The sequence below is a fragment of the Hemicordylus capensis genome, chromosome 11 (assembly GCF_027244095.1).
Source record: "Hemicordylus capensis ecotype Gifberg chromosome 11, rHemCap1.1.pri, whole genome shotgun sequence".
NCBI classification, from domain to species: Eukaryota; Metazoa; Chordata; class Lepidosauria; order Squamata; family Cordylidae; genus Hemicordylus; species Hemicordylus capensis.
Window position 1 is genome coordinate 10,480,447 of NC_069667.1, and position 22,469 is coordinate 10,502,915.

The 22,469-nt window shown below is 49.1% G+C and overlaps 1 protein-coding gene across 1 annotated transcript; it reads left to right on the forward strand.

Moving 5' to 3' along the window:
• Window positions 1-372: 372 nt before the first annotated feature.
• Window positions 373-11,118, forward strand: LOC128335273 (DNA-directed RNA polymerases I and III subunit RPAC2-like). Its single transcript, XM_053273263.1, has 5 exons — window positions 373-526; window positions 4,018-4,115; window positions 6,031-6,107; window positions 9,417-9,499; window positions 10,970-11,118. The coding sequence occupies exons 1-5, from the start codon at window positions 482-484 to the stop codon at window positions 11,015-11,017; spliced, it is 351 nt and encodes a 116-aa protein (XP_053129238.1). The 5' UTR covers window positions 373-481; the 3' UTR covers window positions 11,018-11,118.
• Window positions 11,119-22,469: the final 11,351 nt, after the last annotated feature.

Below are 22,469 nucleotides of genomic sequence, written 5' to 3' on the forward strand. Positions count from 1 at the left end.
ATATGTTTTAAATTAAAGATCCTCAAAACTCTTTCTTACATCACGGCACAGTTTTGAACTGCTCCTGTATCTTAATGAATTCCAAGCTGCAAAAGACATTTTCCCGTTACTGCAATCTTATATTGCAATATTTTCTTGATTTTTTAAAAATTAGATAAATATCTTATTTTTTACATCGGCTTTGCCAAGGAAGGCAAAACAAAACGCGGGCTGCTTGCCGCGCTGCCTCTCGGGAGTTGTCGTAGTAGGCAGTCGCTGAACGTAAAACTGGTTGAGGCGCCGGCCGGATTGGTCGAGAGCGGGCAGAACCCGCCCCCTATGCCCTGTGGATTAACCCTCTCCCTGCTGTCGCTTTTTTTGCGGCAAAGCTCTGGCTCTCGCGAAATGTGAGGCATGCCGGCGGGGAACGACGGGAACTGAGGCCTGGCCTGGAACTACAACTCCCAGCGTCCTTGGCGCTCGTCGGCGTGCCGGCTTGAAGATGGGCGACGAAGAGGGCAAGAAGAAGCCGTCGGTGCTGCAGATGGTGAGTGGGGTGATTGCGGGCTGTACGGCGGCTAGGACCAGTGGTCTGAGATTACCACCTTTTTGCAGGGCTCCTCCTGTGCATGTAATACCTTCCTTTGGCAGGCTGAAGTTCAACTGGTGAAGCTTTCCCTCTCCGCCTAGGAAAGGTAGCACCTTTGACCAAACGTTTTCCCCTCCCCCAATTAGTGCAAAACTGCCACACAGAGAGACGCGTCGCTCCCCAGGCAATGCTTGCTGGGTGAAGAAGCAGCACCTATGGCACCCAGACCTCATCACGTGCGCCATAGGAGTTGTGCCACGGGGTAAGATGGCCAGTTGTGGGTTTGGGGGTGCAGGCAGCGCTCCTGTGTCTGTAACAGCTGCGGACACTCAACAGGTGAAGCCTTCTCTCTCTCGCTAGCATTTCTGCAGTCCGTTTATTAGGATTGTATCCTGTCTTTCTTCTAAGGAGCTGAAGTTCTGGGAGCCTCCCCGGGCAGTGGTAGGCCTCCTTGATTTCAGGGATGGAGGTGGAATAATGTAGAAACTTAGGAAGCTGCCACCTACTGAGCTGATCATTGGTCCATCTAGCTCAGTATTGCCTACGCTGACTGGCAGCGGCTTCTCCAAGGTTGCAAGCAGGAGAGTGGCTCTGCACTATCTTGGAGATGCCAGGTAGGGAACTTAGAACCTTTTGCATGCAAGCAGGCAAATACATTCCCCAGAGTGGTCCCATCCCTTAAGGGGAATCTCTGACAGTGCTCTCACACGTCGTCCCCCATCCAAATGTACCGGTAATCCAGGGCAGACCCTGCTTTGCAAAGGGGGCAATTCATGCTTGCTCCCATAAGGGCAGCTCTCCTCCCCTATGACTTCCAGGCAGGGGTTTCTCTCGGCTCTAGCTGGAAATGCTGCTGCGGAGTGAACCTGAGACCTTCTGCATTCAAAGCAGATACTCTTCCACTGAGCAATGGCCCCTTCCCCTAGGAAGCTACCATCTACTGGGCAAGACCTTGGTACACCTAGAACTGAAGAACAGCCTTGCTGGATCTGGCCCAAGGCCTATCTAGTCCAGCATCCTGCTTCACACAGTTGCCCACCAGATGCCTCTGGGGAGCCCACAGACAAGAGCTGAGGGCATGCCCTCCCCCCTGCTGTTACTCCCCTGCAACTGGTACTCAGAGGTGTCTTGCCTCTGAGGCTGGAGGTGGCCTATAGCCCTCAGCCATTGATAGGCCAGTCCTCCATGAATTTATCTCAACCCCTCTTAAAGCCATCCACGGCAGTTGGCTCTCACTACATCTTGTGGCAGAGAAATCCATAGGTTGACTATGTGTTGTGTGAAGAAGTACTTCCTTTTGTTGGTGCTAAATTTCTTGGCAATCAATTTCATGGGATGACTCCTGGTTCTAGTGTTATGCAAGAGGGAGAAAAAATTCTCTTTATCAACTTCCTCTGCATCGTGCATAATTTTGTACATAGAAAGCTGCCATATACGGAGTCAGACCATTGGTCTATCTAGCTCAGTATTGTCTTCACAGACTGGCAGTGGCATCTCCAAGGCTGCAGCCAGGAATCTCTCTCAGCCCTATCTTGGAGAAGCCAGGGAGGGAACTTGGGAACCTTCTGCTCTTCCCAGAGCTGCTCCATCCCTTAAGGGAAATCTCTGACAGTGCTCACACATCAGGTCTCCCATTCATATGCAACAAGGGCAGCCCCTGATTAGCTAAGGGGACAAGTCATGCTTGCTACCACAAGACCAGCCCTCCTCTCTGGAGACCTCTGTCATTTTCCCTCTCAGTCACTTTCCCTCTAAACTAAAAAGTCCCACTAGATGTAGCCTTGCCTCATAAGGAAGGTGCTGCAGGACCCTGATCATCTTGGTGGCCCTCTTCGGAACCTTCTATTATGTCCTTCTTCAGATATGGTGACCAGAACTGTATGCAGTACTCCAAGTATGGCCAGTTTGTATAGGGGCGTTATGATATTCACAGTTTTGACTGTAGTAACGAGAACCTTGATGCAGTGTGCGAATGGAGGATAGGCACCGGGCCCGCTTAGGTCTGGAAAGGGCACCGGTGGCTCTGTGGAGTTGTTCGTACTTACCCCCTCCCAGGAAATCCACTAGTCTCCATGTCTGAGACGAGTGAAAAATGATGCCTGACAAGTTTGGGGAAATCCTGATGTATAATATACCAACAAGGCTCGACAAGAAATTTTTTTGTCTGGCTGGTGAACATTTCTTCACCTCCGCCCCCTCCACCATTGAGGAAGAGGGGCCCAGACTTGGCACCCAAATATTGCTCCGCAGAGTTTGGGAGCTCATCCCGCCCCCCAAGCTGCAGTTTGTCCTCTCCATTACATAGGAAGCTGCCATATACTGAGTCAGACCACTGGTCCATCTAGCTCAGGATTGTCTACACTGACTGGCAGTGGCTTCTGCAAGGTTGCAGGCAGGAGTCTCTCTCGGCCCCATCTTGGAGATGCTGCCAGGGAGGGAACTTGGAACCTTCTGCTCTTCCCGGAGCGGCTGCATCCCCTGTGGTGGGGGAGGTAGTTAGGGCTAGCATTCTCCTGCAGCGCCAGACAGTGAGAAGGAGCAGAGGCAGGAGAGCTGAAAGAGTGACCCAGCGCCATTAGGCTGGGCCACATGGTCCTCTTAAATGCAAGTCAACATGCTTGCTGCCAAATCCAGCCCTTGCTGCCACGGAGTGGAGAGTGGATTCCGTGCACTCCTGGGATGGTGTGTGGGTGGGGTTCACTTTAAAGGACAGGGAAGGTTCTTCCTACTTGTCCCTCCCTGCCCCACTGCTTTTTCCCCTCCAGCGCTCACTTTTCTGCTTGGGAATGCAGCTCCCTGCTTGGAGCTGCATTCAGTATCACCACGCTCATAGCTGAGTGGTGGGGCAGGGAGGGACAGGTAGGAAGAACATTCCCTGCCCCTTAAAGAGACCCCGCCCCGCCCTTCAAACCAGCTCAAATGCTGGCTGTCCGGACTGGTTCGGAGCTCCAAAAAAGGAGCGCCGAACCGGTCTAATACCTCTAAATGCCTCTAAATACCAAGAGGGGGTGCCCTCACCCTCTGCCTGTGGGATTCTCAGGGGCATCTGGTGGGCCACTGTGGGAAACAAGATGCTGAACTAGATAGACTTCCTTGGGCCTAATCCAGCAGGGCTGTTCTTATGTATACTTCTTCTTTTAAAATACTGCTCCTTTTTTTGCTATGCTGCTTTTGCTTCTGTTGTTTTAGGATGATAATCCTGTATGTCTTATCCTGTGTACTGCCTTGAGGCTGATAGTGAAAGGCCGTCTATAAATTTTAAAAGAAAATGGTGGCGTCCTGGAACACATCGGCGATAGCATCCAGATGGGTCTATCCTGCTGCTTTTCTTGATGAAGGGGTTTTATCCACCTACTGCCACATTGAGCCCCTTCACTGCTCACTGAAGGTCAGGGCACGTTTTGAGGGATCTGATGATATTCTTGCCTGCCTTGTGCCTCTCCCGGCAGGTCCGTGCGGAAGGATCTGATAAGAGCTGTGTTACGTTTGTGCTGCACGATGAGGACCACACCCTTGGCAACTCGCTTCGGTACATGATCATGAAAGAGTAAGCAAGTTCCCTTTCGGCTGAAATGATGGGAGCAGCGAGGGTTACCTAACTCTGTATCGCCCCATAAGGAGACTATGAGCCTGTACATGAGGGATGTGCACGGAACCGGCACCCTTCGAGCCGACGGTGGGGCGGGGGTAGCTTTAAGGATGGGGGAGGGTGCACATACACCACCACCCCTGCCCCACTTCCCCCTCTGGAGCTCTGTGTAAAAATAGTCTGGCAGGGTGGCAGTGTACTTCCTTGCTGCCCTGTTGGTCACCTGACTGGAAGTGCCCAGTGCGCATGCGCCTGTCGAACCGGAGCACCTATCGAACCAATTCGGAGGCCCATAAAATGGGCTACGAACTGGTTCGTGCACATGGTTTGTGCACAATCCTTACTGCACACTCATCTGTAGCTTTAGATTTGGAGAGTCTGTTAAACCGGCAATGATGGTGGATTGTCGCCATTGAGCCTATGGAAAGTGCCTGTTGGTGCACTATACATTGGCTTAATTCGGTGTGCAATTAGAGCTGCCGTATCAGATCTGTGATTAAGGCCTCCCATGGCTAAAAACAGTTGGGGGAAGTGTACCAGTTGGAATAGGTCTGCGGTGCTGGGAGAGAGAGTTTATGCTTTCCACCGAATTCTGTTCCTCCCAGTGTCTGTCCCTCTTAGTGATCATGCCTGGTGATCTGCCCCATGGTGGGAAACACTGCACAAGACCCTAGATAAACCTCCGTGACTAGGGTTTAGTACAGGGTTTCACACGCTGGGCCCTCCTGCAAATGTTGAACTGGAACTCCATCTTCCCGGATTATTGACCACTGTGTCTGGGGATGATAGGATTATTGGCCACTGTGGCTTGGGATCATGGGAGTTGTAGTCCAACAGTAGCTGGAGGGCCAAGGTTGTGCCTCCCTGGTTTAGTATGATATCCAAACTGAGGATGTGGGGCCATTCACGTGGGCGGGCAGGGGGAGGCTGCTCCAACCAGTGTTCCCTCTAACAGGGATCCCCAGATGTTGTTGACTACAACGCCCAGAATCCCCAAGGAAAGGCTCAAACACACACACACACACACACGACAAGCACAGAAATGCCACTGGGAGAAATGCCACGCTATCAGACAATCCAGGGTGTTGAGCTACGGAGGCCGGGGCGATGCATCCCCACCTCTGGATATCCCACAATGCACTGTGCAACTTGGCTACCCGCCCCCAGACAAGCACGGAACTGCTGCTGGGAGTGTGGACAGGGCTCCCAGACGATCCGTGCTGCACTATGCTGTGTGGATTCCAGAGGCCGGGATGAAGTGTCCCAGTCTCTGGGTATCCCACAATGCACTGCAGAACGAGCACGTTGCCTTGCATTGACAGGAGCCTCCATCAGATGGGCGCTCCAGGCGTCCCTCTTTGTTTCTCCTTGGGCTGTGTGCAGCCCAAGGGGAGACACGATCCCAGCAGCCGGGTTCAGGGAGTGCTTGCTCCCTTTACCTCGTCAAAGAGCCGGGCTTGGGAGCCGGGTTCGGCTGGGCAGGAGCCCTGGGATCTGTGTGGATCCTGGCACTCCACACGAGCAGGGTTAGGATGCTCACAAGAATGGCCTTTATCTGCCATCAGTAGCTTGCAAAAATCTGCTGCTAGCAATGGCATTTCTTTTGGGGAGGCTACGGGTTCCAGCTTTCGTTGGTGTAGAGTTTGAAGTGAGATTATTTGGAGTTATTTTGGAGGGGGGGGAGAAAGTGGCAGCAGGGGAGAAAGTGGCGGCATAAGGGATTGCCTTGCGGGGGGGGGAGAACTAGAGGCACAGATGCTCTGCGCCTGGGCCCACTAGTTGGTTCTGTTTCAAGAGCCTCCCAGCTCCGCCGAGCCCACACCGAGGTCTCTCTCTCTCTTGCGCTGACAGCTCTCTCTTTCTCCCTCCCCAGTCCCGAAGTGGAGTTCTGCGGTTATAGTATAACCCATCCTTCCGAAAGCAAGATCAACTTCCGGATCCAGACCAGAGGTGAAGCAGCCAGTTTTGCTTGCTGGGAAACTCAATAAGAGTTAGCCTGCCGAGTCCTTCCGTGGATGAGAGGCGCTGTCTCCAGTCAAGTCCATTGCCACTTGGACGAGGCCTGCCTTTAGCTTTTGGCATCCCACTGTGGGTTCTGGAGATTCTGCCGCCAATCCCCACACTCAACATTGTGGCTAACCTGTTGGTGTTTAGGAACATAGGAAGCTGCCATATACTGAGTCAGACCATTGGTCCATCTAGCTCAGTCTTGTCTTCACAGACTGGCAGCGGCTTCTCCAAGGTTGCAGGCAGGAATCTCTCTCAGCCCTATCTTGGAGATGCTGCCAGGGAGGGAACTTGAAACCTTCTGCTCTTCCCAAAGCGGCTCCATCCCCAGAGGGGAATATCTTACAATGCTCACACATCAAGTCTCCCATTCATATGCAACCAGGGTGGACCCTGCTTAGCTGTGGGGACAAGTCATGCTTGCTACCACAAGACCAGTTCTCCTCTCATAAACCAGCTCTCCTGTTTAAATGAGGATACGCCTGCTAACTAGGCAAAGCTTCAAAATGCCAAAAAGTGCGACTCTTATATTTAGCAAGGGGAGAGCATCTATCCCTGTTCGGTCCTGAACAGCACCTCTTCAGTGGCTGTTGTTAATACTGCTATTTATATACGGCTTTTCAGCTGCAAAGATCTCAAAGCAGTGTATGCAGATAGGAATAAAATGGTCCCCTATTCGCAAAGGATTCATAGTCTTAACAGAAACCCAAAGCGGTTGCTAGCCAAGGGAGGGATGCTGTGTTGGGATTGAATAGGGCCATAGGAACATAAGAACATAGGAAGCTTCCTTATAATGAGTCAGACCCTTGGTCCATCTAGCTCAGCATTGTCTACACAGACTGGCAGCGGCTTCTCCAAGGTTGTGGGCAGGAGTCTCTCTCAGCCCTATCTTATAGATTCTGCCAAGGTGGGAACTTGGAAAGCTCTGCTCTTCCCAGAACAGCCTCTCCCTCTAAGGGGAATATCCTACAGTGTTCACACGTGGTCTCCCATTCAAATGCAAACCAGGGCAGACCCTGCTTAGCAGAGGGGGCATTGCATGCTCACTACCACCAGACCAAGCCACCTAATGGCGCAGCGCAGAAGTAACTTGCCTAGGGAGCAAGAGGTTGCTGGTTCAAATTCCTGCTGGTATGTTTCCCAGACTCTGGGAAACACCTATATCAGGCAGCAGTGATATAGGAAGATGCTGAAAGGCATCATCTCAGACTGCATGGGAGGAGGCAATGGTAAGCCACTCCTGTATTCTACCAAAGATAACCACAGGGCTCTGTGGGCGCCAGGAGTCGACACGGATTTGACGGCACAACGCAGCCACCAGACCAGCTCTCCCCCTGTTTGAGCTTTGCTTGCCGCACCAGATGTTTGGAGAATACAAGCAGCATCGGGTGATGAACAGGATGCAATCATGGAGAGCTGGTCTCATGGAAGCAAGCATGACATGTCTCCTTTGCTAAGCAGGGTCCACCCTAGTTGCATATGAATGGGAGACTAGAAGTGTGAGCACTGGAAGAGATTCTCCTCAGGGGATGGAGCCGCTCTGGGAAGAGCAGAAGGTTCCAAGTTCCCTCCCTGGCAGCATCTCCAAGATAGACTGAGAGAGATTCCTGCCTGCAACCTTGGAGAAGCCGCTGCCAGTCTGTGAAGACAATCTTGAGCTAGATAGACAAATGGTTTGACTCAGTATATGGCAGCTTCCTTTGTGCTCTCTCCCTGCCCTGAAAGTGGCCTTGTTTTGTTTGTGTGGTGTGGAAAGACTCCGCTTTCTGGGACTGGACTGGGATTGCTTCACTTTCCTCTTTGCCAGTGGGGTGAGGTCATTGTAGCACTGGCAACGAGTCACTCACACTTCAGGCAAGCCCTGAACTCTTCTCCTAGGACTCCTGGTATTGCACCAGGGCACTACTAACTCTACAAGTATTCCGCATAAGTTCTAAAAGTGGTTAACTTAGAAAATAAATTGGAAATTAGAGGGTTCCCTGTCCCAAAAGGACTCAGAATCATAAAAGAAACAGAAGGCAGGCATTGGCAGCCGCCACTGGGAAAATACTGGGCAGGGGCTGGATAAGGCCAGTTGCTCTCCTCCTGCTAAATGAAAAATAATTGTCATTTTGAAAGGTGCCTCTTTCCTGGCTTAGCAGGAGCTGTTGCTTATGCTGGTTGTGTTTGGGTTTGTGCATGTATATTAATAATTGTTTTCTTTATACTTTATTTGTATGACAACCTCATCCCAAATTGTTTTCACAAACAATAGAGCCGTGAAGTACAACAATAAATACAATGGAAAAACCCCACACATTGAAACAACTGAACACAAAAGCAACCTACAGCTAAAACCACAAGATTCTGTTAAGATGTTGAGCCCTTTGGGGACAGAGAACCATGTTCTGTTTTCTTTTGCAGTGTAAACCCATTTTGATGAATTATTTTTGTTGAAAAGTGGTATATAAATATTTAGAGTGATAAAGGCCACAGTGGCATGTGGGATGGAATGGCGGGGGGGGGACGACGACACACACACATCATAATGGGGGTTCCCTGGTTGCTGTTTATCACAGCTGATTTGGGCATAGGGGTGTATGTGTGTGGGAGGGAGGGAGGGAGGGAGGGAGAGTGGGAGGAGAGCTGGTCTTGTGGTAGCAAGCATGACTTGTCCCCTTAGGTAAGCAGGGTCCACCCTGGTTACATATGAAAGGGAGACTAGAAGTGTGAGCACTGCAAGATATTCCCCTTCTTAGGGGATGGAGCTGCTCTGGGAAGAGCAGAAGGCCCCAAGTTCCCTCCCTGGCAGCATCTCCAAGATAGGCCTGAGAGAGATTCCTGCCTGCAACCTTGGAGAAGCCGCTGCCAGTCTGTGAAGACAAGACTGAGCTAGATAGACCAATGGTCTGACTCAGTATATGGCAGCTTCCTATGTTCCTATGGGTGGGCGGGAGGATCATTCATACAATCAAAAACTGTGTTTTACCCAGGTTTGGGAGCTGTGTGTGCTTCCAATTATTGGTTGTGTGGAAGCAAGGTAGGAGGAAAACCTGGGTAGAAGTGATTGTCTGGAAGCAGGAGGAAAAGTTACCCAGGTTTTCCTCCTTGCTTGCGTCCATACAACCAATAATTGGAAGCACACACAGCTCCCAAACCCAGGTAGAACATGGTTTTTGATTGTGTGAATGACCAAATGGTGTGTCTGCGTCTGTGTGTCTTGAAAAACACCTTTCAGTTTTTGACCTGAAATGCCTCCCTCTTTTTCTACAGGTGGCCTCCCTGCAGTCGAGACTTTCCAGAAGGGGCTGGAGGAACTCATGGATGTGTGCCAACATGTGCTTAGCAAATTTGAGGTGGGTCAGGTCCTTTCAGCCACCTATAATGGCACAGGAGGGAAATGACTTGACTAGCAAGCCAGAGGTTGCAGGTTTGAATCCTCGCTGGTATGTTCCCCAGACTATGGGAAACCGCTATATCTGACAGCAGCGATATAGGAAGATGCTGAAAGGCATCATCATGCTGCGCGGGGGGGAGGCCATGGTAAACTCCTCCTGTATGCTACCAAAGACAACCACAGGGCTCTGTAATCGCCAGGAGTTGACACCGACTTGACAGTACACTTTACCTTTACAGGTCCTTTTCTCCATTTCTGCCCCCAGTTGAGGTCATTTATGGTTTGGTTTTAAGAGTAGGCATATTTTTTCCAGAAATGGAGAACAGGAACCTAACCCCCGGGATCTAATTGCCCCAATGCTTCCGTATTGGCGGTTTTGGTAGCAGTGGAGAATAGGGATGTGCACGGAACCGGCGGGGGCCGGTTCAAAGGTGGTGGGGGTGTGTGGATATCTTCAAGGACGTGGGAGGGTGCTCTTACCCCTCACGCCACATTTTTCCCGCTGGCGCTGCATTTTCAAAGGGTCTAGCGGGGCGGCAGCAGGGGCGTAAGTATAATAGGGCAAGGGGAGACAGTTGTCCCCCCGAGGCAAGTCACATGACTGACTCCCCCAGCCGTGCACCCGCTGAGGCTTCCTTCCGTTGTATTCATCCTCCCAAATTGATGTGCGTGTTAAGACCTGGAGCTACCAGAACAGCATGTCTTGCTCTAGTACCAGTAAATGACTTGCATCGTCCACAAATTTACAAAACCTTTTAAAAAATAATTTAGGATGATGTTCTATTGTGGCACATAGGATATATGTGTGTGTGTATATATGTGTGTGTGTGTGTGTGTGTGTGTGTGTATATATATATATATATATATATATAACTATGCTTTTTGTTACGACTATTCAGCCTCATTTAAGATTCCTTTACTTCATGAGCTGAGCTTCAGTGAGTGGAGGGGGGGGCCCTATTTTAAAATCTTGTCCCTGGGTCCACTCCAACCTTGCTACGCCCCTGGGCGGCAGCATATCTCCCTGCCATCCCATTTATTCCTCGCAACGTGCATGTGCACACGTGCCCGACATGCGCATGCGCACTGTGTACTTCCTGTCACTTCCAGTCCAAGGAGTCAACGGGCCGGCAGGGAGGTACGCTGCTGTCCCGCCGGACGCTTTGAAAATGCAGTGCCGGTGGGGGAAACGTGGAGGGAGGGGTAAGAGCGTCCTCCCCGGTCCTTAAAGATACACACACACACCCGTCTTTCGGACCTGTTCGGAGGCCTGCAGAAGGGTCTCCGAACAGGTTCACACACAACCCTAGCAGAGAACGCAACCCCACAAATACGGAGGTTCTCTTGTGTTTCCTTCCCATGCTCTGCTCTCCTGAAAGTGGAGCCCTCGAGCCCATCACTCAGGGTCTGCGTTTGCTTTCTCTTGTAGGCCAGTGTGGAAGACTACAAGGCTCAGAAAGATGTCAGTATGGAGTAACCGGATGGCGCACGGATGGATCCGGCTGTATATAATCAGTGCATTGGGACTGCAATTTGAAGAGAGGAATTTTATACATACATATATATTTATAAACCTGATGGGTTGTCTTTTTTTTTTTTTTTTTTTTTGGAGAAGTGCCTTTTCTGGGAACCACTGAGAAATCTTGTGTTAAAATGGCATATTCTGCAAGAACAAAACATGAGAGAAGTGATGGGAAGCGGTTAGGCAAACCTGTCTACACGGCTGTGTCATAAATGTTTGGAGATTGGGAGGAGAGCTGGTCTTGTGGTAAAGTGGTGCCGTCAAGCCGGTGTTGACTCCTGGCGCCCACAGAGCCCTGGGGTTATCTTTGGTAGAATACAGGAGAGGTTGACCATTGCCCCTCCTGGATTCTACCAAAGACAACCCCAGGGCTCTGTGGTCACAAGGAGTCAACACCAACTCGATGGCACACTTTACCATTATACTCAAGGCAACAGTCAGGAAATGTGTGATTTACAGCACCAGACTGATACATCGGGCCTTCTGCCCCTACCATTAATGCCTGCCACCTCTAGTCAGCATTTTATCCACATAAAAGCTTGTGCCCCAATCGATAAATTTTAATCCATAGGAAGCTGCTTTATACCGAGTCAGACCCTTGGTCCGTCTAGGCCACGGTTGTCTACACAGACTGGCAGCAGCTTCTCCAAGGTTGCAGGCAGGAGTCTCTCTCAGCTCTGTCTTGGAGATGCTGCCAGGCAGGGAAGGAACTTGGAACTTTCTGCTTGCAAGCAGGCGGATGCTCTCCTTAGAGCGGCCCCATCCTCTAATAGGTTAGTTATATGTGCGTCTCCCATTCAAATGCAAACCAGGATGGGTGCTGCTTAGCAAAGGGGACAATTTATGCTTGCTACCCAGCTCTCCTCCATAGCTCTCACATCGGACTACATGGGAATCATCATATGAACCTACAGTATGTTTATGCTGTTACACACCCTTTGTAAACCAGTTGGAAATGAGATTTGGGTAACGAGGCACAGCTCTGGTGGTGCCCATCCAGTAGGAATGCTGATCATGTTCCTGTATATTGTGGATTTCCTGCTCTAGTTACCCACTGGGTGGCATGCTTAGGGTAGCTGCTCTGTCTCTTTCTGCAAGTGAATGATATTTGCCTGTCAGTGCTGGACCACATAATCCCCTTATTTAGCAGAGCAGGGCCTTTCCAGCTGGTTCTGGACTACTATTCCCATCATCCCCTGCCACTGGCCAGTAGTTGTGGATGATGGGATTTGTAGTCCAACATTTGCAGGAGCTTGATACAAGCTTGATTGACTTTCTGTACAATATAGACACAAACTTACACAGGCAAACATGGAAATACCAGCACAGAGCAAAAGGTTCAAAAGCTTGATAGCGAAATCGCCATCTTGGATGCCCAGCTGTGCGGCAGAACAGAAGGGGACACACTGGTGGGAATTTGAAATGTCAGTCTCTGCTAGAGTGAACAGGAGTGGGGGGAGATTCTCTGACAAGGTGATCCTTCCAGTTCTTGGCACTGTTTCTTTTGCCAAAGAAATCTCTCCAAATGGCAGTAGTGGTACAAATGACTGCTGTTCACAAGCGAAGATACAGAAGTGGTTTTGCATGTAACCAGATTCTCCTGCATGGAGCATGAAAGGGAAGCTTTCTATCATGAGTTGTCAGCAGGAGTGGACGTGGGTCACCACAATAAACATATCAGTGTAGATCTTGCTGAGTCTTTGACTTGTGACATGTTGCATATCTCGCAGCACAAAGTAGCTTGTCCCATTTAGACATACGAACAGCCCTGCTGGATCAGCCCGGGACCTATCTAGTCCAGCATCTTGTTTCTCACAATTGCAAACTAGATGCCTCTAGGAGGTCCACCAGCTGGCGATGGTCTTGTCGGTGAGAGCTGGTCTTGTGGTAGCAAGCATGCCTTGCCCCCTTTGCTAAGCAGGGTCCGCCCTGGTTGCATATGACTGGGAGATGACATGCGTGAGCACTGTAAGCTATTCCCCTTAGGGGATAGGGCCACTCTGGAAAGAGCACCTGCCTGCTTGCCTGCAGAAGGTTCCAAGTTCCCTCCCTGGCAGCATCTCCAAGATAGGGCTGAGAGAGACTCCTGCCTGCAGCCTTAGAGAAGCCGCTGCCAGTCTGTGCAGACAATACGGAGCTAGATGGACCAAGGGTCTGACTCAGTAGAAGGCAGCTTCCTACGTTCCTGTGTTGATGAAGACACACCCCTCTTCCATTGTTGCTCCCTTGCTGGCTGACATATTTTCAGACCCATAGCCAGCCTTCTCTGGGTATCCTCTCTGGCAGAGATTCTCAACGTAGGGTCTCCAGTTGTTATTGGACTTCAACTCCCATAATCCCCAACCAAAGACCATTGGGGCTGGGGATTATGGGAGCTGAAGTCCAGTACCATCTGGGGACCCAACGTTGAGAATCCCTGCTCTATGGCTATGCAAGCTCAATATGTTTTTAGTGCCAGAGTCTTCCCAGGCTGAGTGCCCGGGTACAGCCCAGAAGCTTAGCACTTGACGTTTGCTCCCAGAGTCCAAACCTCATTTTAAACTGCATTTCCCCCTTGGATATATTTGTTGTAAAAATAAAAAAAAAGTGGTTCAAACTATCATACTTTGGACACATTATGCAAAGACCCAGCTCCCTTGAGAAGCCCATCATGCTGGGGAAAGTTGAAGGAAAGAGAAGAAGAGGACAACCAGCAGCAAGGAGGATGGACTCAATAACGACAGCAATGAAGGCACCACTGAGAGACTTTAAAGGCCAAGTGGAAGATAGATCATCCTGTAGAGAATCTATCTATGTGGTCGCTAAGAGTCAACACTGACTTGATGGCACTTAATCAATCAATCAATCACAGGTGGCGCTGGGCAATTTGTCAGGGCAAAAGAAAATTGAGGCTTCCCAGTAGCCACCCACTGGCTACAGCGTGCAACTTGTGGCATTGTGTTTGTGCACAAGCGCAGAGCGGCCAGGAATCCTATTGGAAATAATGGGATTTCCCTTGTATAATGGCATTTGTACACTTTTTTGCACTTGCAAATGCAGCCTTGCACAATATGTCACAATATTTAATTGTGAACATTGCACAACATTCCTTGGCCAGGTGACAGCCCATGTGCCTAATGTATGCAGATCACCCAATCTGGAGCCCCTAGCTCTTGTGTTGAGGTTGATTTAGCACTGGTCTTGTCCCAAACTGTGATGATCATGGGACATTTTGGGGAATGCCTTATCCTTCAAGTACTCTTGATATCAAGTCCATTGCTATGCGTGCATTTCAGCAGGAGATTGTGATGGCGCTGCAAACAATGGTCCTAACATCTCTTAGCTGGAAGGCCACCAAAGGCCTAAAGCTAGTCAAACATGGCCAGAAGCAACCAGCAGGGACTTTCAATGTGGCCACAAAGGCCCTGGTTTGCTCCAATGACTCGTATGGGATATGAGCATAGGAACATAGGAAGCTGCCTTATACCGAGTCAGACCATTGGTCCATTTAGTTCAGTATTGTCTACACAGACTGGCAGCGGCTTCTCCAAGTTGGCAGGTAGGAGTCTCTCTTAGCCCTGTCTTGGAGATGCTGCCAGGGAGGGATCCTTCTGCTCTTCCCCGAGTGGCTCCCTCCCCTAAGGGGAATATCTTATGGCGCTCACATATGTCTCCCATTCAAATGCAAACCAGAGCAGACTCTGCTTAGCAAAGGGGACAAGTCACGCTTGCTGCCACGAGACCAGCCTCACAATACTTTGAGCACCCTCCCAGGCTCCATGCACAACACACCCCGTCTTAACTGTGGTCGTAAAGACTATATTCAGATGCAGCCAAGAAAACTGCAGGGAGTGCTTCAGCCAAGGAAGAGGCTGGAATAGGAACTCCTGTTTTTCTCAAGGAATTCCTGGTTTCCCCAGTAGCAGTGCTGCATTCCAGAAACCCCAGGGGAACATAGGAAGCTGCCTTATACTGAGTCAGACCACTGGTCCATTTTGCTCAGTATTGTCTACACAGAATGGCAGTGGCTTCTCCAAGGTTGCAAGCAGGCGTCTCTCTCAGCCCTATCTTGGAGATGCTGCCAGGGAGGGAACTTGGAACCTTCTGCCTGCAAGCATGCAGATCCTCTTCCCAGAGCAGCCCCATCTCCGAAGGGGAATATCTCACAGTGCTCACATGGAGTCTCCCATTCATATACAACCAGGGTGGACCCTGCTTAGCTAAGGGGGACAAGTCATGCTTACTACCACAAGACCAGCTCTCCTGGAAGAAAAAGCAGGCACTGCTTCCAAGGTCACATCCTCCCAGATGAGTTCAGGAAAGTCCATCATTTCATACCCCTTGACACAACATAACACACCATTAAAATTCTGCACCCTGGCATCTCGGATTCTGGGCCCCAAAAGCTGTGTAGATTATAAAAGAGTTGTTCAAGTAAGAACTACAGGTGAAACTCGGAAAATTAGAATATCGTGCAAAAGTCCATTAATTTCAGTAATGCAAATTAAAAGGTGAAACTGATATATGAGACAGACGCATTACATGCAAAGCAAGATAAGTCAAGCCTTAATTTGTTATAATTGTGATGATCATGGCATACAGCTCATGAAAACCCCAAATCCACAATCTCAGAAAATTAGAATATTACATGGAACCAAGAAGACAAGGATTGAAGAATAGAACAATATCGGACCTCAGAAAAGTATACAGTGTACTGTGCTTGATTGGCCAGCAAACTCGCCTGACCTGACCCCATAGAGAATCTATGGGGCATTGCCAAGAGACGGATGAGAGACATGAGACCAAACGATGCAGAATTGCTGAAGGCCACTAATGAAGCATCCTGGTCTTCCATAATACCTCATCAGTGCCACAGGCTGATAGCATCCATGCCACGCCGCATTGAGGCAGTAATTGCTGCAAAAGGGGCCCAAACCAAGTACTGAATACATATGCTTGCTTATACTTTTCAGAGGTCTGATATTGTTCTGTTCTTCAATCCTTGTCTTCTTGGTTCCATGTAATATTCTAATTTTCTGAGATTGTGGATTTGGGGTGTTCATGAGCTGTACACCATGATCATCACAATTATAACAAATTAAGGCTTGACTTATCTCACTTTGCATGTAATGCGTCTGTCTCATATATCAGTTTCACCTTTTAATTTGCATTACTGAAATTAATGGACTTTTGCACGATATTCTAATTTTCCGAGTTTCACCTGTAATCTTCCTCCTTTCCTTTCCCAAGAATCATAATTGATAATTACCATCTTCACAAGTTAGCCCACTTCAGCCTTAAATGTTCACAGGCCTGCATCTTGAATTGGGGTGGATGGTACCACAAACTACGCCGTTGAGGTGTCCCTATGTTTCACTCACTAGAACTGTACCAAATTTGATTCAAATCAGTTAGGAAGTCCACAAATTAGCCCACTTGTGCCTCAACCATTCATATGTCCACCATCTTGAAATGGGGTGGATGACATCATCACAAATGAGACTATTGAGGTGTCCCTATATGCCCCTACAACTGTAGCAAATTTGGTTCAAATCAGGTGGTTCACAAGCTAGCCTTCTTGTGCCTCAACTATTCACGCATCCTCCATCTGAACTGGAGTGGATGAGATCATCACAAACTACAACAGTGAGGTGTCCCTATGTGCCCCCACGGCTGTAGCAAATTTGGCTCAAATTGGTTGGGCAGTTCATAAGTTAGCTCACTTACACTTCAAATGTTGACATGTCCACCATCTTGAATCGGTGGATGGCATAAAAAAACTATGCCATTGAGAGCAGCTGTACCAAATCTGGTTCCAGCCGGTTAGGCAGTCCACAAGTTAGCCCATTTGTACCTCAACCATTCGCGTGTCCTGCATCTTGAACTGGGGTAGACGACATCATCACAAACTACGCCATTGTGGCATCCCATTGTGGCATTTGGTCATCCCAAAAGGGAGACCGTTTCTCCCTACCGCTGTAGCAAATTTGGTTCAAATCAGTTAGACGGTTCATAAGTTAGCCCACTTGCACCTCAGAAGTGGAAAGCCAAGCTCTGTAGGACATCAATGTCCCTTTCCCAACCTCTGACAATTTTATTCAGACTAAGATATGGAACATGCATTGCTGCTAAACAGGGACCCTGGAAGTATTTTTAAAGTTGGGAGAAACAGTCAGGCCATGATGATCGTTGCCTGCTTTTCAGGTGCATATTTATAGCTTATTTCATGAGCAAATAATGTAAACTATCACATCCAATATTATGAGTTTATCACAGTTGTACATAGTTGAATTTTTAAAAAGCAATTGAAGAACAGCTAATTGATCAAAGTAAAAATGAAAAAAAACACCACCCCACATTTGGAACTTTGTTATGGAATACTGTTTTTCTGATTATATGGGTTAGTTTTAAGGCCTTTTGAGGAGTGGTTATCGTGATCATGGCAATGTCTGTTAAACATTAAATCTAAGGTGAAGATTCCAAGAACCTGGGCGTTCCTGTTGATGTCAGGTTTAACCTGACATTTAACCTAGATCATTAATGTAGGATTTGAACTATGATTGTCTCTCAGTTAAAAGTTGGGCTAGCATATTGGCAGCATGACACCGAGGAAAAGTTCCAGGTTCTTGCAGCTGGCATGGCAATTGGGAGCAAGCAGCCGGATTAATCTCAGATTTAACTTTTAGCAGATGCTTTTGTGATAATGAGAACGAGCCTGTAGAAAGCTGTAGAAAGCTAGAACCTTTTCATTTATTGTTGGATCATCAGCTGACATTTTATCTACTCTGGGGTTTATTTTTTGTTTTCTTTGTGTCTATGTATTAGTGTTAGGACCTACTTTTATTTTATCTTATCTATCTATCTATCTATCTATCCAGTTTCTATACCGCCCCTCCAAAATGGCTCAGGACTTGACTTCCTTCCGACACAAACTGCAAAATTTACCCAACATTGACTGAGGACAGCTTACCTGTTTGTTTAATTAGCTGAAAAGCTATGCATACTTACCTGATCACCCCCTTCCATGGCCTTTGTTCTCTGTCTTTGCAGCCATAAGGACTAGTAACTTGGGTGGTGTTGTTTTTAAAGAGAGGTGCACAAAATGAATTTTTCAATTCATTTAGAATTAGAATTGAATTCTGAAAATGAGTTTAGAATTCAAATAAAATTTGAATCTGGTCTGAAAATTCGATTTGAATCAAATTCAAATTGATTCGACCCTGTTTTGGTGCCTTTTTAAACCAATCAGGGGACCTGAATAGCTTTTAAAAGGTGCCAAATGGTAATCAAATTGAATTCGAATCTCACAAATCACCCAGATTCGAGTCAAATCGATTCAAATTTGAATTGATTTGCACATCTCGCCCCCCCTTTAAAGCTGTGATTATCAGGAATTTGAATGTGGTGCCTTGGATCACATTATATATTATCCCTACCCTCTAGTGAAACTGCAGCACATAGACAACTAATCTGAACACAAGGAGTACACAAACTGTTGCAAAATACATACATACACACATACATACAGTGTAGCACAGTTGGCAGTATAAAATAAGGTGAAAGTCACTTATAGTTCCAAATGGCCTAAACATGGCCTGGAATCAGAAACGTCCCTCTGAATAGTGGGGAACTTATTTGGGTGATAGGGCTCGTGGCATGTGGTGGGGAGATCCCCCAAGTTCTGTTTGGATTCCATTCAAGGGGGGAGGGATCCTAACAGAGAGCATCAAGCAGACACTGCCAGTATCAGGAGCCAGGGTCACCAGCGGCTTGCCAAAACCCACCAGCAAGAGCTCCTTGGCAGCAACGAGGATCACTAGCCAGGGCAGGCTCCAGGGTTTTTGTCACCGTGGGCAACATTTGGGTTCAGCACCACCACCACCCCGGCTTTAACTCGAGGTGCACAGCTGGCTCGTTCGCTAGGATGGGAGAGAGTTTTAGATGGGAGGCAGCGAGTAAAACAAGGCAAGGTTGGCTTCACCGGCACGTTCTTTCTTTCCGCCCTCCCCCCGTGCCCCCCACTCCCCCTCCAGGGAGGAGAGCGCATGGGCACTCCAGCACGTCAGGCATGCGAGTGGTTCCTTGGAGAGGGAAAGGGAGGCTTGTAGCGCCCCCCCAAGAACTGGCGCCCTAGACGGCCACCTAGGTCTGCCTAGTGGACGGGACGGACCTGCCACCAGCTGCCTCCTCACTGGCTTCCTTGGCTGCTCCCCGGTCAGCTCTCTGCCTTGGAGGAAGAGTCCCATGCAGCAGAAACCAGCGACGGTGGCAGCAAGGCAGGGTTGCTCCACCCCTTCTGCGACCCCAAGGCACCTGGGCCGGAAAGCAGCGAATCACGGCCAAGTCCTCGCCAAGGCAGTCGCTCACTCTCTGGGCCTGAAGTGGAAGCCTCGAAGTCAGAGGTTCTCAAGCTTGGGCCTCCAGAGGCCATCGGACTACAATGCCCATCATCCCCATGGTTTGGCAGGGGGTGATGGGAGTTGTAGTCTGGCAACCTCCAGGTTTGAGAACCCTGTGGTGAGGGATTTCAACTCCCTCTCTTCTCCCTCTTTGCAACCCAGGAGGCAGGGAAGCTGGGTGGGGTGGGGGTGGGACAATCTTCCAGCTAGCAGGCCATCAAGTCAGTCCCCCTCCCCAGCAATAGCTGCCAGCAGGCCCCCTCTCCTTGCTTCCCCAAGCATGAGCTTTGTCACCTCTGCACTTCTCCAAGTCATTTCCCCAAGAATCATCTTCGCAGCAAGGAGGAGATGGGACCACTGAGAAAGGAGAAGCCCATATTTGGGTGGGGGCTTCATGCCTGGGATGGGGAACCTCTCTGCATCACTTGGAGGGTGTGGGATTTGGGTTCCTTCCTTCTGCTCTCCCGCCCCTGTGCCCCACCGTCCCGCTGACAGTTTTAGCACCCACAGTCCCTGTTTCAGGAGAGAAGCCCTGAAGTGGGTCGTGATTCTTCAGACAGGTCACGATCCTTAAGTTCCAACAAAGTGATTACTCTGTCACATTGCCACAGGATGTGACAATGGCTACTAACTTCGATGACTTAAAAAAAAAAAAGTTAGAACAAATTCATGGAGAAAAGTGATTCGCCCCAGAAGCTAAGAAACAGAGCCTCCATGATCAGGAACAACATTTACTCCATTTGCAGGACACTGAGGACTATGCGAATGAGAGTCTGCCATCAAGCTTCCAAGCAGAAGGCATACATCTCTCCTGTTGCATTTGGTATTCCGAGGTGCACTGCCCCTGGAATCTGAAGGTTTCGTTTAGGTCCTGACTCATAGCTGTCGGTAGACCTATCTTCCTTGAATTGCCTAATGCTTTTTAAAATTCTCTAAGCTATTTTCTGATGGGCCTTTGGGGAACAGACTGGCAAGGACCCCACCCAATCCCATCCTTTCCCCAAAGAAAAAAAGCACTCGAGTTCCCTCTTTCACTACAGGTCATCTGCTCCGAAGAATGCCTCCATTTCAGAATGTGTTTCTGAATCCTTTTACAGCAGGGTTTCTTGAACTTTGGGTCCCCAGATGTTGTTGGATCACAACTCCCATCATCCCCTGCCACAGCGGCTTTTGGCAGGAGGTGATAGGAGCTGTAGTTCAAGATCCTCCGGGGACCCAAGTCTGAGAAACCCTGCTTTATACCACAGCTCTGGTCACCTCTTGGCAGTGATGAAAGTAGAAAATGTCTTGCGGGGGCTTTTGCCCCCAAGTTTGCTTCCTTAAAGAAAAAGCGACGCCCACGGTAGTTGCAGAGGAAAACGACGGTCTGAAACCTCTAGAAGGTTGTGCAGTGCATAATGTCCACACCCGTTAGCAATCAGCTATACAGAGTCGGTTGTCTCTTCCAATGAAGGAGGGAAATCCTCTTCATGCCGATGTAACGCTGTAAAACTAGAAAGAGGAATGATGGGATGGGTGGACCACACAGTGGCAGAGCATCCGCTCTGTATACAGAAGGTCGCCGGTTCAATCCCTGGCAGCATCTCCAAGTAGCTGGGAAAGACTCCTGTTTGAAATCCTGAAGAGGGCTGCTGCCAGTCAGTGTAGACAATACTGAGTGAGATGGACCAAGGGTCTGACTCAGTAGAAGGCAACTTCCAGTGTAAAGCATACAAAAGGGCTGTTGGCGTTGGGGTCATCACTCAGTGGAAGAGCATCTCTGCATGTAGAAGGTCCCAGGTTCAACCCTGGCAGCATCTCTGGGTAGGGCTGGGAGAGACTCCTGCCTGGTACCTTGGAGAGCAGCTGCCAGTCAGTTATATGGACTAAGGATCTGACTCAGTCTAAAGCAGCTTCCTATGTACAAAGCTTCATTTAAGAAAAATATGTATTTAAATGCAATTTTTTTTAAAAAAAGCAACCAGGGAGCATGGTGTGTGAAATAATTGTGTGGTTTGGCCCCTGTGTGTAAATTTTGGTGCAGGAGTTTTTAAACACGAGTCCTCAGATGTTGGACTACAAAACCCATCAGCCTTCAGCCATCATGGCCGAGGATGATGGGGGCTGTAGTCCAACTACAGCTGGGGACCTCAGCAGTGTTCCCTCTAAGAGGGATTCCCAGATGTTGACGACGACTCCCAGCATTCCCAGCTGCAATGGCTTTTGGCTGGGGATTATGAGAATTGTAGTCCTCAACATCTGGGATTTACTGTTAGAGGGAATACTGGACCTCTGTGGGAGAAGCCCCGCATTGGTGGATAGTCAAAATGAGGGGATCTAATCTAGCTCCTAATTTTCCATGTAAACGGAGCAGAGATGCCCATAAAGGAGAAGGACCCACAAGTGAAGTTGTGGCTAGGAAGAGTGGAGAGGGACTGGCCACTAGAGGAAATGCTTTGCCCCTCCCATATTTACCCAAATAGAAGATGACCCTGAATTTAAGATGACCCCCTTTGAAAATATGGGTTAAATATGGGTTATACTATTTACCCTAAAAGGAAGAGGACCCTGAATTAAGACACCCGCTTTCGAACCTCAAAGAACTTGGAAAAAACCTAGTCTTGGATTCAGGGAAATACAGTAGCCTCTCCGGGGCCGACTCCGGGAGTCATGGCACACAGCTCTTCTCTGCAATTGATCTAGGCACCCAGTTTAGGCAGGAAGAAGGAAATCTGTGTGGTCCAGATCCTGCCCCCCAGTCCAGCCTTTGCCTGCTGCCCCATCACTTCTGACTCCCCATCTTCCATGCCCTCCCATGCAAGGGGAGAGGGTGATCGGAATCGTGCCCAGATATTTTTGAGGGCGATGTCCAGGGAGACAAAGGTGGCGCTAAGCCGGACGAGACGGACCGCTCCAGACAGGAAATTTTCAACGGCTCCGCAGTCTAGAAAAAGAGTCATTCTTGCGGGGCAATTCAGGGATCAAAAAGGCATTCGTGAATCATTCCGACGTTCGAGGAGGATATCAGATCAGCAGGGCCTGGCCGAGAG

What these genes read in the sequence shown, in the direction of transcription:
- LOC128335273 (XM_053273263.1), top strand. Translation starts at nt 482, where the DNA reads ATGGGCGACGAAGAGGGCAAGAAGAAGCCGTCGGTGCTGCAGATG. An exon ending in CGGTACATGATCATGAAAGA is followed by an intron (nt 4,116 to 6,030) that starts GTAAGCAAGTTC and finishes CTCCCTCCCCAG; the next exon opens with TCCCGAAGTGGAGTTCTGCG. An exon ending in ATGTGCTTAGCAAATTTGAG is followed by an intron (nt 9,500 to 10,969) that starts GTGGGTCAGGTC and finishes TTTCTCTTGTAG; the next exon opens with GCCAGTGTGGAAGACTACAA.